The sequence below is a fragment of the Episyrphus balteatus genome, chromosome 2 (assembly GCF_945859705.1).
Source record: "Episyrphus balteatus chromosome 2, idEpiBalt1.1, whole genome shotgun sequence".
Taxonomy (NCBI): domain Eukaryota; kingdom Metazoa; phylum Arthropoda; class Insecta; order Diptera; family Syrphidae; genus Episyrphus; species Episyrphus balteatus.
This window is the reverse complement of record NC_079135.1, coordinates 95,218,139-95,234,138: the sequence shown is the minus strand read 5'-3', so window position 1 is coordinate 95,234,138 and position 16,000 is coordinate 95,218,139. Positions and strand designations below refer to the sequence as shown.

At 30.5% G+C, this 16,000-nt stretch overlaps 1 protein-coding gene across 1 annotated transcript; it reads left to right on the top strand.

The window, feature by feature from the left end:
- The first annotated feature begins 968 nt into the window (after positions 1-968).
- Positions 969-9,813, top strand: LOC129908993 (SET domain-containing protein SmydA-8). The gene is made up of 2 exons (XM_055985871.1): positions 969-2,047; positions 9,341-9,813. The coding sequence occupies exons 1-2, from the start codon at positions 1,193-1,195 to the stop codon at positions 9,776-9,778; spliced, it is 1,293 nt and encodes a 430-aa protein (XP_055841846.1). The 5' UTR covers positions 969-1,192; the 3' UTR covers positions 9,779-9,813.
- The last annotated feature ends 6,187 nt before the right edge of the window (positions 9,814-16,000 follow it).

Below are 16,000 nucleotides of genomic sequence, written 5' to 3'. Positions count from 1 at the left end.
AAACAAGACATAGCCGTAAACATGAAAGGCCCAATGCCACAACCTTGACTCTATCCATAAAGACTCTGTTCATTGTATAACAACAAGGCAGACATTATATTGTTTATTTTTGTTTTTATAAAAATGCCATATATTTCAGTATTGCAATGTTGCCGTTACAAATAAATCATAAAAATCACCCACGACCAAACATTAATTAATAAAATTTTTCAAAAATAATAAAAAAAAAAAAAAAACAATCCTTTAAAACGCCCTCCCGTCGTAACTCCGTACGAACTGCTACTGTATGTCATCGGACATGTCGCCTTGCAACGCCATGCAAAATCCAATTAAGAACAAATCTCATGTCCACTTAGATTTTGTTCCGAAAATGTTGTCATCTCTTCAAAAATGATCTTCTTCATGTCATATCGTTCGCATCCAAGAAAAATATATACAAATCTGATCGTGCCGCGCCATATAGCCACCCCAGCCATACCAGTCATAGCCAAAGTTTCTGCCCCCACACCCCACCAACCCACCGCCGACATCGTGTCTGCATTTTGTTAATTATTACCCCATCATTTCTTGAGTTTATTTGCCTGCCGAGGAGGTTGAAAAAACTGTACGCAATGCCACGCAGAATTCGAAAATCCGCCATTGACCGGAACTGTCCCCCGGATGAGTGCAATTTGTAGCAAGCAATTTCCAACCGAGCGCTAATTTTCATTCCCTCATTGAAACACACTCTCAAACAGCCACTTGAAAATGTTTTTTCTCAAAAAAACAAAAATCTCAAAAATTGTAACGCCACAGTGGCAAACAAGCAATTGTTGAACAGAAAACAACAACAACAACAACAAAATTATAAAAATTCGGAAACGTTTGTAAAGGCGCAAGGCGGTGGTGGGTGAACGCTTGATAGCTGATGATCTGGCACGTGGCCAACTATTTTTCGAATAATAATAATTGCCCACCACTGCGATAGCACTTCTGCCACCACCTACCGCGCTAGCAATCCGATCGATGCGTGCTATCCGCAAATACTTTTAAATATGAGCTACACTGGACAACGGACGACAGTTCTCGAGAAGACGTTAGACCGATCGTTGTGAAAAGTCGAAAAAATCATACAAAATTTTTATATAACCTCAAGAACTTTTTACATATACTACCTATTCTAGTACAATAATTTTTGTTTTCTATTTTCAAAATGAACAATCCTAAACGTCTTTCGGAATTAATAGTGCAAAATTTGGGTCCCTTGCATGAAAGTGATCCTGGCTGGGAGATCGGTCCTTCGGAAATCGGTGGTCGTGCAGTTTATGCAGCGCGAGATCTTAAACGTGGTGATGTGATATTTCGTGAAAATCCTCTGCTAATTGGGCCCGCAGCTCAAAATGAGGACTCTTTGAATATGTGTTCGATATGTTTTAAGGTTTTGAATGAAACCAAATTTATGTGCCGTCAAGGATGTGGTTTGTCAGTGTGCGGGGCGTGTGCAAAAAAGAAGCAACACAAAGATGAATGCGAGCTTTTTAAGTCGTGGGAACCGAATGAGCCTGGCATTGCTAATTCACAAGTTCTTCGTCTATTAACTGTAGCCCGGGGTTTATTATTGGCTCAGGAACAACAGGATTTATTATATTCTCTACAAGCAACTTTGGATAATAATCATAGAACAGAGGTGCGATATGCAGCCAAGTGTTTTAGAAATTTCCCTACCGACAAGAAGATCATTGATGTTATTAATCGATCAGTGGCAGCTGTTAAGACATATGGATTTAATGCAGGCAGTCCGGAAAAGACTACAAACAATGAGGAATGTCCACATAGATCATTGTATCCATTGTTTGGAGTTTTGAATAATGATTGTGTGTCAAATACTACGTATCACTTGGATCCAAAGACATGGCAGATGACTGTTAAGGCTGCATTGGATATTCCCAAGGGCACCGAACTGACTACAACGTATACTAAGCTGTTTTCGAATAATATTGCGAGGTATCAGTTTTTGAAGCAGAAAAAACATATCGTTTGCAAGTGTCCGAGGTGTATGGATCCGACGGTGAGTTTTGGAAATTTGAAAAAAGTGGTTGGTGTAAAATAGTTTAGCTTAATTTGAAAGGCCAAATGTAAAAAAATTATTTTTTCGAAAATATTTAGTGAAAAATTATATTTTTTTTTCAAAATTCTCTATTTAAAGGTTTTTTTTTTTATTTTTTTGTTATTTTTTTTGGTCGGAATTTCGTAAAAAATAGTTTTACAATATTGATTCGATGACTTAAAGATTTTATGAGTAGCTAAATTCAAATTTTCTTGTCCTAACAAACTAGTAAGTAAAAATGGAAATTTTTCAAAGTGAAATTTTCACTTACTTTTTCTACAAGTATTGGTTTCTAACAAAAAAAAAATCGATGTTTTATTCAGACAAACGATGATAGATAAATCCAAAAAAGTGGTTTTCATGACGTTGTCCGTCGGTTTGTTCAGATGAACTCATATCTGCCTTAATTTTTTTTTTTTTGTTTTAATTTGGTTAAAATGATTTTTATGGAATTCTGAAAGTTGTTTTAAACTTCACTACATGCATAGGACATACATAGGAGTGGTTTTTGACGGAGTCATGCAAAAGCTCTATACTAAATTTTAATATAAATGAAAACAACATTTTCCAAAAAAAATTTAAGATTTTGAAAAAAAAAATCAATCAATTTTTCAGAAATGGGACAGTGATTTTTTTTTGTTTTTAGTTTATTTTTAAATGTTATTCTTCTTCTTCATGAAAAAAAATAAATATTTTTTTTTCAATGATTTTGAAATTTAGGTTTTTGAATCATAAAGAAAATGACACAAAAGTAATTTTTTTTAAACTTTTTATATAAAAGTTTGGAAAACTTACATTAAAAAAAAAAAAACATAAAATTCGTTCTTTGTAAAAAAAATCTTCTCTACGTTAATTGATTTCTTTTATTACAACTCATTTTGGGAAAATAAAATTCAAGCTCGTGAGAGCGGTTTTTTCAATAAATATTTTTTGGTAAGATTTTTTTTACCTACCTACGCCTTTTGGTACCTAGCAGGGATGAGAATGCTAAGCCCGAAAAGTGAAACATACTGCCCAAAAAAACGAAGTAGATTTGGAAAATATGTAGCAGATAATGAAAAAAAAAAATATACATATTATAAAACAAAGGAAAAAAAAAAACCAGCACCGATTTAAATGAGACCTGCATGGCTTGAAAGCGCATCACTCGTAAATAACAAATATGATTTTTTTTCTCAAAAAGCCATCCCCGTGATTGCTATAATGATTTTTAATTTCAAATTATAAAGCGTTTTTTATTACAAAATTATTTTCATTGACTTGGTCTTAGTTCCATGAGCAAAGATGTGCCATCTGCCATATAATAACCTAAGATTGTTTTTTAAAAGCCGATGTCTGATTTATTTTATGCAAAATGCATGACCGGACCCACAGCCATTATGTGGATCTGGGCGGTGACATAAAATAATTGATATCTTGGATGGGTCTTTGATTTGGATGTATATGATGTGAAATTCTTGCAGTGCCTAAAGAGCACTAACAATGCATTCTTAACAAAAAATGAAACAAGATGACACATCTTAAATGAAATTTTGTTCGTTAGAAAAAATTTGTTAAACGAAGTAGAAATAGGTTGCTACGTAGCAGATACATCAAAATAAATTAATGAAGTAGATCTGCTACATATGAAGTAAATACTCATCTCTGGTACCTAGTAGTTATTAATAAATCACCTAAAAATAAATATCAATCTCTTTGCTTCGAAATATTCATTAAATAAAAATTTAAATTGAAAAATTTAGTTTTGACTCATAACTAAACTAAATAAAAGCTTTTTTTTTATAAAAAATCACATTGTTATCTGCGAGAGAGCCAAAAAAATAAAAAAAATAATGTTATATGAAGATTATCGTCAGTACCTAATAAATTAAAAAAAAAAACATATGAGAAGATAATCCTTGTCTTAAAAAAATTATACTCGTTTTTTTTTCTTATCAAAAACGTGTTTTTTAATAAAATTTGGCAGGCATGTTATATTTTCTGTTCTAAAAAAAATATTACAAAAACTCCTCTGTGGAGTCGTAATGTCAGGTTTGGTTGTTATCTAAATTTTGAATTTACTTGCCTGAATAAATTTTGCATATTACTTTAGAAAGAGATTGATGGGTTTTTACTTATGTGTATAAACCATGATAATTACAGGAGAGATAATAATAGTTTTGCTGAAGAAATTGTTGTATGTCAAAAACTCCGACTCCTTTGTTTTTTAAACAAATAAAAAAAAAAAAACACATAAACGTTTCGGGACTGAGTAGGACATTTTTTAGTTAATTGTTAAATAACACAGCCACACAAAAAAATATAAAAGTTCTGACCTGGGGTTGCGACTAAGTTTTTCATATAGTTTTTGGGTCGCTGAAACCGAATCCGAAGTCCGTTTTGCTCCATCACGTCAGGTTTTCGAGATAACCTCATAAAATATCACGAAAACAAAAAAAAATTTTCTCTGATCTGGGTGTGCGAATATGTTAATCATATAGTTTTTGGATCGCTGAATCCAGATTCGAAGTCAATTTTGCCCTATCACGTCAGGTTTCTGAGATATCTTCAAAAAAATGTCAAAACCAAAAAAAAAACAAAAGTTCTTATCTGGGGTTGCGATTAAGTTTTTCATATAGTTTTTGGATCGCTGAAACCGAATCCGGCGTATCACGTCATGTTTTTGAAATATCCTCAAAAAATGTCTAAGCTAAAAAAAAAAAAAAAAGTTCTTATCTGACATTTTTTGAGGATATCTCTAAAATCTGACGTGATACGGAAAAATAGAGTTCGGATTCGGTTTTAGCAACCCAAAAACTATATGAAAAACCTAGACGCAACCCCAGATAAGAAATTTTGTTTTTTTGGTTTTGACATTTTTTTGGGGATATCTCAGAAACCTGACTTGATAGGGCAAAATTGACTTCGAATCTGGATTCAGCGATCCAAAAACTATATGATTAACATATTCGCACATCCAGATCAGAGAAAATTTTTTTTTTGTTTTCGTGATATTTTTTGAGGTTATCTCAAAAACCTGAAGTGATGGGGCAAAACGGAATTCGGATTCGGTTTCAGCGACCCAAAAACTATATGAAAAACTTAGTCGCAACCTCAGGTCAGAACTTTTATTGTTTTTTGTGTGGCTGTGTAGGTACCTAATTAAAGATCTCAAAATTGTTCTTTTTTTTTTTTTTTTTTTAAGGAATAATATATTATTATTATTATATCAAAAATAAAAATCTGTTGTCTTTTGTTATTTAATTGCCGTTTTTTTTTTATTTTAAGAGTGATATAAAAAATTTGCCAAAAATAAAATAATTTCTGCAAAATCTTTTGTTATTTAATTGCCGTTTTTTTTTTATTTTAAGAGTGATATAAAAAATTTGCCAAAAATAAAATAATTTCTGCAAAAGAAGCTTTAATTAAGGAAAAATAATATTTACATTGCTAAACATTTCCTTTTAAAATTAAATGGTTTCATTTATTTTCAATCGATGGCAGAAAATAGAAAATTAAGAAAACATTTTGTTTTTAACTTGACAAACTTTACGATAGAAAAATTTGTCTGACTGATTGTAAAAAAAGGCAGCATCACTGAAAGTATGAAAAAGCCATACACAAACGCCTTCTTAAAAACAAATGGTTTTATTATTAATGAAAAATTGCCAAAAAATGCTGTCTTTTTCCAAAATAATTCATTATTGAGATTTTTTTAAAATTTTTGTCAAACCAGTGTTGTGCCATGTAAACTATTTTGTTTTGTAATTTTTTTTCTCCAAAAGCCACATTAATAGCCATCTTTAATTCGCAGTGAAAAATAAAGATACAAAAAAACTGTAACGATCACACAAATGTAAAACAGTTTCTAGATACAATTTAAAAGTAATTTCTCAGTTTGATTCGAAAAAGCAGTGAATTGAATGAGTTTCTTAGTATAATTGCTCAAACTTTGCTTTTGTATTTGTTTTTCATTTAAAACTTTAAACAATTTAATTTTGCTGTGGAAACGAAACCATTCTAAAATTGTCATATATTTGCTAAGTTTCTTAAATATGAGATAAAAACGATTGTAAATTTAAACTAATTTTAAGAGACGAAAGTTAAAGTTAAAATATTTTCAAATTAAAGTTCACATTTGATTTACGTTGAACGACAATAATACTAAAGTTAAGTTCAGGAGTTCAGCTAATTTTTCTTGAAAGAACCTAATACTTACTCTACGGTTTACTTATTTTGTTTTTTTGAAGTTATACTTCTTATGGGAGGGTGAGTATGAAAATTTACTTTTTGACAAGAATGTCAAAGGGATTATGACGCGATCACCCTGGGTAGCAGGGCTGTCGTTTCACCTTTAGAGTAGTCAGTACTTTAGTATTTAAAAATGCAGTACGCCGCAGTACGGCAAACATAAAACACACAACACGTTGCAAGTTACATGTTTCATGTGGCAAGTTGCATGTGGCAAGTTGTATGTGGCAAGTTGCATGTGGCAAGTTGCATGGTTGCAAAAAGCTCACATTTCAGCTCAGCTCAAATTTGAGCTAGCTCACTTTTGAGCTAGGTACCATAGCTCAGCTCATTTGAGCTGAGCTGAGCTGAAAGTGAGCGCCCCCAACTTCCAACGCCTATATCTCGGAATTTTGAAGAAAATGAAAAAAAATTTTTTGATGCCAAAAGGTAGCGGGGACTCTAACCTACATTTGGGTACAACTCCCATCCCTGTAGGTCCACGCGTTCTCAAACCGGGAGAACTTAAAAGTAAAAAAAAAAAATAGGCACGATTCTGAAAAAATAGGCATGATGTGGCGGTTTAACATGGAAGGCGATTTTTTAAAAATCTGACAATGTGCAAAGCGTAGGCCCATGACACAAGCTATCATTTGGCATCACTCCCAAAAATTGCTCTCAAGCGGTTTAGCTTCTAGGAGCGTTCAAAGATTCGGGGATTTTTCGAAAAAAAATTTTACCCCAACTTTCGAAGGCGATTTTCTCGGGTTTTTGAAAAAAATCGAAAAACCGGATTATACCACTATCGGGTAGCTGAGAATATAAGCTTTCATATGGCACCACTCCCCTGTTTCTAGACCAAAGCGTTCGAACGCCTGTATCGCGGAGTTTTGAAAAAAATGAAAAAAAAATGTTTGATGCCAAAAGGTAGCGGGGACTCTAACCTACATTTGGGTACAACTCCCATCCCTGTAGGTCCACGCGTTCTCAAACCGGGAGAACTTAAAAGTAAAAAAAAAAATAGGCACGATTCTGAAAAAATAGGCATGATGTGGCGGTTTAACATGGAAGGCGATTTTTTAAAAATCTGACAATGTGCAAAGCGTAGGCCCATGACACAAGCTATCATTTGGCATCACTCCCAAAAATTGCTCTCAAGCGGTTTAGCTTCTAGGAGCGTTCAAAGATTCGGGGATTTTTCGAAAAAAAAAATGTACCCCAACTTTCAAACGGAATTTTGAAAAAAGTCGAAAAATCGGATTGTACTGGAATTTTTTTTTATGATAAAAAAAGAAATATTTTACTAAAAAAATAGAAATACATTTACTATTAAAAAACCAAGAAAAAAGATCACGAAAAATTATCTGTTTTATTTATAAAAATATCCATGTGTTAAAATAATTCCATTAATAACTAGAACCAAACATCTTAAGCTATGGTGTTTTATAAAAGTTTAAAATATCTTCATATTTCATTATATTTTCCAAATAAAAATCAATGTATCCTCTCACCCATCACAGCTCAGCTCACTTTACCTTAGCTCACCCAACAGCTCAGCTCACCGACAGCTCAGCTTACCCAACAGCTCAGCTCAACCATCAGCTCAGCTCACTTTCAGCTCAGCTCAAATGAGCTGAGCTATGGTACATAGCTCAAAAGTGAGCTAGCTCAAAATTTGAGCTGGGCTGTGAACTGAGCTCAGCTAACTTTTGAGCTTTGTAGCAACCCTGCCAGTTCCATATTGCTACTACTAGTGCTGAAGCACACACAATTCTCATAAAATTACCATATTGCACATTTTATGCGCAATTCATTTACTTTCGTTAACCATATACCGTACGGTCTGAACCCCACAACATGAGTAAATTTCACAGAATAAATTGAAAATTACATGGACGCAAGGAGGATGAAAGAATTAATTTATTGTTCACTTGATAAAAATGTAAAAAAACTAAGTGTGGATTAATTACTTCATAATAGAAATTAAAAATATCAAATGAAATTCATTTACATTGAATGAGAAGTATAACTTCAGTCGCGTGTACATGTGTACACACACTTTTTTTTTTTTTTTTCTGTAGGTACCCCCAAAATCTGAATTCAGAAAAAAAAAAAACAAATTTGTGGACCTTAGGTCATTGCAAAAATGTTGATTTAGAAAAATTAATTTTTTTCAATGTTGTAGAAAATAGTTCTTTTTGGTTTTGGTTAAAAACTTTTTTCCCACATTTTCTCTACTTTCACATAGATTTAAAGCATACACTTGAACTTTCTAAAAGAGTTAAAACCTAAAATTTGATGAAATTTGACGACGCAAAAATTTTGGCAAGGGTTAAAAAAATCTTGCTCCAGTTTTGGGAGTGGTAATGAATTGTTTACTTATATCGATTCGTAATCGGATTCTTCTAATTGAGCCATTTTCTCTTATAGTTCTAATTTCTACAGTGCCTTGGCGTATTGGTTTTGATTTTATAAAAAAATATTTGTTGCTACTAAGCGTATTAAGACGTATGACTCTGCTTTTTTGACGGGGATTTTAGGATCTTTTCTTAAAATATGGCTCTATTTCTTGAAAGATTATTTTTTAAGCTTGTATGCTTGCTAAAATCTTCGTATTTAAATGTATTATCTGAAACATTTTAAAATAAAATTTTATTTAAAGAAATATCGTAAAAACCAATCTTAAGGTTTTTCAGAATTTTATAACTTGTTATTTCTCAATACTTACGGGTTTCGGTAAAATGTTGTTCTTGTGATGTTTCGAAAAAATTCTAGTTTGACCCAGTATTTTGCTTTCGCTATCCATAATTGATTTTCTTTTACAACTACACTTTCACATTAGTTAAAGAGTTAGTTTATTATTTTGCAAACTTGCTTTTCATTACAGTTTTCAGAAAAAAATATAACAGTTTTTAGAGTTGAACTTGAATGATAGATTTAAAAATTCTTATTCAATAAAACAGGGTTCTGCATCAAAAAAAAAAAAAAAAAAATAAACCCGTCTTAAAAAATTGCAATTCAATATTTTGTTTTTATTTTTTACAGGAAAAAGGTTCCTTCATCTCGGGTCTGTATTGCCGCAACACACAATGTCCAGGCATGGTTGTGCCAGAAACTAAAAATATGCCCCATCCCGATTGGAATTGTTTGAAATGTAAACAAAAATCAAATCACAGCCAAATGAATAAAAGTCAAGACTTTGCATCTGGAGCCTTAAATGCTAAATTCCATGCAGATTCGTTAAGTGTGGTTATCGAGTATATAAATGAGAAAAGTTCCAGTTTTATACCCGATTCCAATCATGTTGTAATTGATGCCAAACTTCAGATTATTGAAAAACTTAGCGAAGGAAAGGATAAATATACAGAAGATGAATATAAAAACAAAGAGCGCTACTGTACCGATATTTTAGGAATATTAGATAAATTGGGTGTAGGTGATTGCCCCATGAGAACATATTTAGAAACTGAAAAAGTAAAATAATTTTAAATTTTTATGAACAAAAAAAAAAACATAAATTTATCAATTTAAATTAAAAAAAAAAAAAACAACAACAAAAAGAACAGAAGTCCAAAATGTATTTTCTGTGCGATAGTATTTATAAAAAAAAAAAAAAACAAAGAAAAGTCAAATATGTAGAATATTTTTAGAGGTTAAACAAAAGTAAAAAAAAAAAATAATAAAATAAAACAAAATACTCCAAAGACATCTGTTTGTTTACTAACACAAAATTTGAGTAAGATTAATGTATTTTTGAAACAATAAAACTAAGCTATAAAAACATTCATATTCTAACAAAAGTATTTTTAAATACCCCACCAAATGGTTCATGAGAGACCGTTAATCATGACCAGACAGCTGTTTCCGTATGGACAAGAAGAGTGAGAAAGTGAGGCAATTTGCAGATCAACAGTAATTTTTCGAAAATTTATAATTTTTGAAAACAAATGACTTTTGACACATTTTCAAGTGTTTGGCATTAAACATGGCATCTTGTCAGTTTAATATCAATGGTAAGTAGCTAGAGTGGCGCCGCATGGTGAAAGAAACTTGTATTATATCAAACTATTTGACATTATTTGTATGAAAATGACAAATTTCGAATGATTACTTCTTAAAGATGAAAGTTAATTTAATACATTTTTTAGTCAAGAGTGAAAATGACAAAACATTAAATATCACTTCACAATGCTTATGGAAAATAGTTTTGTGAAATTCCTGCGCCATGAATCTATAATTAGGAAATGTTTTTGTTTTTTTTTTTTATTGGAGATAATTTCATAATAATGTAAATGTGTAAGCTCGTGACAAAAAAAATAAGATGTTTTTGTTTGAATGTCAACCTTCAATAAAATACTGTCTGAAGGGCAATTTCGACAAAAGTCAAAGCTCTAGAATGACCTTGATCATTATACATAGTTATATTGGAATATAGGAAGGAAGAAAAAATATTTTCTGTACCAAAAAACAAAAAAAAAAAACAAGCAGTAAATTACTTTTAAGCTTTTATACCTACAATAACATTGAAGAATTTTTTTTAGTTTCAAGTGGACAAAATTTCATAAAAATATTTAACTATTTGTATTTACGACGTTTTGCTTTATTGCATTAAAAATATAAGATATTGCAATTAGTATTTTTTAAACCTAGGAAAATATTTGTAGGACAAATTGATTTATATTTTTATTTTGAATATTAAATAATGATGCTCTGTCATTTTGCCTAGGCCTGAAGACCTTGATCTTGAATATCCAACCAATAGAACTCAAAATACACTCCTGCTTAAAATTAACGCATATTTCTTTACTTTGCTGTTATGACCCCTGTATCTTATTTTAAATGGATTTAAAAATCTAAACAAAAAAAAAATTTTGAAAATTATTTTCGGTGGATTTTTCTTGATTTTAAATTATGTCGTTTTCGATTGCTTTCACTCAAGGATTCACTCATTCTGAAATCGAATGGAACAGGTCAAATCGCTTCCACTCAATTCTGTTTTTTTTTGTGTTTGTGTCTTGTGTGTTTTTCTTTTAAATTTCAAATGTCAAATATTTATATTAATTTATTTTTCTTTCAAATAAATTGTTTTAAATTTTTTAAAAACTGGTAATGTTGAAGAAATTAATAGGGAAGTTGGTTTCCAAAATATTTTAGGCAAGTTTGAAAATTAATTAAAAAATTTATTTCGGAAAAAAATTAATTTATTTCAAAAAATAAAAAAAATTTTGATTGAATGATTAATTTGACTTTTAAATATTCGTGTATTAGTTCTTCTCGAGTGAATTCCGATTTTAAATCGAGAAGAGAATTTCTCTTCTGAGAAGCGTTCTGCTTGTCATATTTGTGAGAATAAAACGTTTTCAGAAGGCCAATCGAAAACGACATTAATTTAGAATTTTTTTATTTTGACTTTGACAGAATACTCGATGATATTTCTTTGCCGCCGGGTACAAAGGGGTTAAGTCATAATTGATAGTTTGCCTGAAAATGTGAAGTTGAGCTAATCGATGAACTTTTGAGCATTGATCCTCTTATTTTTATAGAAAAGAGTTGTTCTAAATTTATGTTTTTGATACAAAATAAAAGAGAAAAAAGAGGTTATTCTTATTTTATCGAAACCCGGAAAGTGCAATTTTGTGACTTAACCCCTTTGTACCCGGCGGCAAAGATTTTTTCGTTAGCATTTTCGTTGTAGACTTTGGAGACTTGAAAATTTTTCGTTTCAAATCAGCAGCGTACTTGGCTTAAAAAAGAAACAAATTAGAAACATATGACAGTTCTTTCCAACAATTATTTCTATTTAATACACGGTATTACATTTATGACACTCATCTATAAGGTTCTCGATTTGACAGACAGCAAATCTCTCCGCAAATCTTCTCGATTTCGTTGACCGTGTAGTAGGGTTTTTCAAAAACTTAAAGTTAGGATTACGTGGTGATCGAATTGGGTAAAAGCGTTGATTCTTTCACGTAAAAGTGACATCTTAATCTTTTTAAAGGTGCCATGTCTTGTGATCGTCAACACAAAAAAAAAAGCTGCCATCGGGTTGATAAGTACGATAACACCCGCACTGACACATAGACAGCGCGTTGAAAAAGTGACAATGCAGTTTTAGGTGACGTCAAAGTGTCGACCGATTGTTGACCGATTTCGTTGACCCTGGTGTAATCCTATAGCTTAAGACATATTTTAAAAGACCGCTGAACAAATTTTCTCAATGACATGGGTGATTTGTGCACTTCATCCATCTTTGATTGTCGAATTGGTTTTCACGTTACGTATTAAGCCCCTTTAGTTCAGTCAATGAGGAAAAATCGGAAAAAATTTGGAACGTCAGCTAAGTTTGGATGCAGTATTGAAGAGGCGTTTATCCTGAGTATAAATCTTAGTTTGCGTATTGTTTGGTCTTGTGTTGCGACCGCCATTTCGAAAAACGTATTAGTCTCAATATCTTGAGAACGACTGGTGGGACAGAAAATTTGCAAATTTTCTCATTCTCATTGACTGAACTACTTACTTCTACAAGACTTTCGAAATTACTGGAAAGAACGAAATGGGTCTGTAAGCTATTTTATTTGTGTGAATATTAACCAGGTTTCATAACAATATTGTAACTTCCCTGACTTTCTATTGGGTCGGAACATATTCTAATCTCTGCATTTATGCGTTAATATTGTTTGTTTTAGTATTAGGTATAATGGAGATGGAAGATCTTTCTTAGTTCAATACCTTTCATTGCATTTTTATTGCACTTTAATCTCCAAATAATATGAAAAGGCTTTTTTAGGTAAAAACGCAAAATGTAATAGAATAAAATACACTGCTGTGGCGCACTTGCTCTAAGAGTTCAAGGTGCTAATACTAATAGTTATATATAAAGCCAATAAAAATAACATCTTACTCATAAATACATTTCGGCTACGCAAAAAGTACGAAACTTATAAAAGAAGAATTTTTTGAAAATATGTCTTTTTTAGTTTTAAAAATAAAGTTGATATTCCATATCTTAAAATTTTTTAATAAACAATTAAAACCAAAATCTCGAAAAAGTTCTTCACCCTGAAATCGAAAAAGATTTAACAAAAACAATAATCCAAATATTTCTCAAAAATCGTGAAACTTATTTTTTAAAGTTCTATGTTTTCATTTATATTGAAAAAAAATTGTTAAATTGAACCAGACATTCAAAAGATACATTCATAGACAAAAAACGTTCTATGGCAGGAAATTTTATTAATTGGTTTTTATTAAGAGACAGACCTTATTCAAAAACAAGCTCTCGGTTTATTTAATCAAAATCGTAGGAGCCATTTTTGAAAAAAATTAACTTTCTATCCGTTCAGGCTGAAAGTTCAATCATAAACAAGAGAAACATATTATAATATATAAAATGTGATTTAAATGCCCTATTTATTGCATGTCTAGAAGTTATTACTTTCAAGAACAATGAAAAATGAACTTTCCGTTTTTCAATTTAGATTTTTCTTCATTCATTGTAGCTATTAAAATATAATCTACTTCAAGGAGAAATACTATTTAAAAATATGAATTTCCTCTTGCATAGTTGAGGTATGAAAAGAAAAGTATTCTTTTAGGCGAACTTTGTCAGTCTTTGCAAACTAATTTTTATATTGCATACAAATAGGGACAGGAAACCGGAAATAGACAAGTTTTCCTAACGACAATTTAATTATTTATAAATAAATCACTTCAAATTCAAATTTGCTATGTAAAGTCTTGGGAAAAAGAGGTATGTTCAAATTTTATAATACTCTGTTAATATTGAAAAACAAGAGGGTATTTAACAAAAATAATGAACTATGTTCTTACCACACTATTCGAAGTCATTTTTGCTCATGCATGCATAATATTGTATAATATAAGTAGTGTTAATAAATTTTGAATAAAATCGATGAAATTGAATATAATTGAGATCAACCAGCACCAGGGATGGAAAATTACATTTTTTAATTGTACCTACTGAAAATTTAATTTGGATTGTACTGAAATGGATACAATTGTATTGAAATATATTTTTCACACGAGAAATTAATATAAAATTTAATGAAAATGTTTTATTTGCAAAAACTCTAAAATTTTGCGTATACATTTCACTATTTTCTGCGTAAAAAAATAATTTTTATTTAATTTCGGTATGAATAAAAATGGAAAAAAATACATATTCACAAAAGACTACAAGTGTTAAAAATTAAAAAAAAAAATGCAAAATCGTGAGGACCAAAAGTGCAATTTTGGTTTTCAGGTAATGGCTCAGTTTTGAACTTAAAATTAGTTTTACAAACTTAAATATTCGATAAATATCAAAACTCTATGAAAAGACATAAAGAATAACGTGTTTTCTTTGGTTTAATATACACTAACATGCCTTTTCCATATAAAAGTTTGCAGGTCTTCGGACTTAATGCTGTACTTTGAAAATTGTTTTTATTTTCTTTACTGAATTTATAACAGAGTGAATTCAGTGTTTTGCATTTCGACTTTATTAGTCTCTAATTTGAACAGCATTTTCAATATTTGGTGATGAATGTCAAAAAAAAAATGTTTACAATGAGTTTTTTCATTTAAAAAAACAAACAAGTCACTATACTCAAATTGTAACATTTGTTTTGGTTCAAAAAATCTGAAACTAAATTAAAACTTAAATAAAAAGATCTTTCGTTTTAAATACTTTCGATTTCCTCTTTTTTTTAAATATTAGATTGCAAAAGAATTTTGAAGACACAGATTAAAAAATTGTATCGAATTTAGACAAATTGTATTTTTGTACTCGAGCAAACCCATTTGTATATCGAATTATGAGTTTTATTTAAGCAAAAAAGAAAATTTATTTTTTCAAAAATAAAAAATGCGTTCGACCGCCCTTTAAAAAAAAACTAAGTAAAATTCTTATTTTTTCAACTTGATGCCAACAGTTAGTGTATCGATATTGAGTTGAAAAAAAAAAAAAATAAGAATTTTACATAGTTTTTCGCAAAAGGGTTTCGGATGCATGTTAGGCCCATGTTAAGTTTGACAGATAAGTAGATTCTTAATCTATGCAGTGTAAGCTTTCATTTGGTAACTTGTGATTTGACCCTATGAAATAGACCAAAAATACTGTTTTTAATTGCGATACAGGTCCTATAGTATACATAGGTGTATAGGGCAAGTTTAGAATTATTAAAAAAAAATTAAAATCAATTTTTTGAAAACTGTGTAGTGAAATGTTTCGAAATTTCGTTTTTAAGTGGATAATTTGAAGAAATAATTAATTATTATTTCTTCAGGGAACACTTTGTTTTGTGATCAAAATGACTTTAAACGGTGTTTCATTAATTTAAAAACCAGATTTTATTTATTTTTTTTTTATATTTTTTACATTACTGGTGAAAATCCTTTATTAAATTATAATTTTCCATAATATTTTTCATAGAAAGCGTATAGCTACTTTTACCATAAATCTTCTAGATAAGTTTCCCATTGACTTAATGACATAACCTACAACCTACATAACACCAAAAAAGGCAACCGGATGTCGCTACTTTGCTGCCAAAAGGCCTGGGAAAGTCTGTCCGATTAGCGGTCTTGTAAGCTTCGTTTAGTTTGCAATCCACTAATGTCAAGCTCCCCTACTAACAAAAGCACTAAGGTAACGTTCTTTTTTGAAAAACATTTTGGGATTCAAAAAAAAAAAAAAAATTA

Excerpts from the sequence above, each read along its gene's own strand:
- LOC129908993 (XM_055985871.1), top strand. The coding sequence starts at position 1,193 with ATGAACAATCCTAAACGTCTTTCGGAATTAATAGTGCAAAATTTGGGT. Across the intron at positions 2,048-9,340 it reads CGAGGTGTATGGATCCGACG|GAAAAAGGTTCCTTCATCTC; the intron begins GTGAGTTTTGGA and ends TATTTTTTACAG.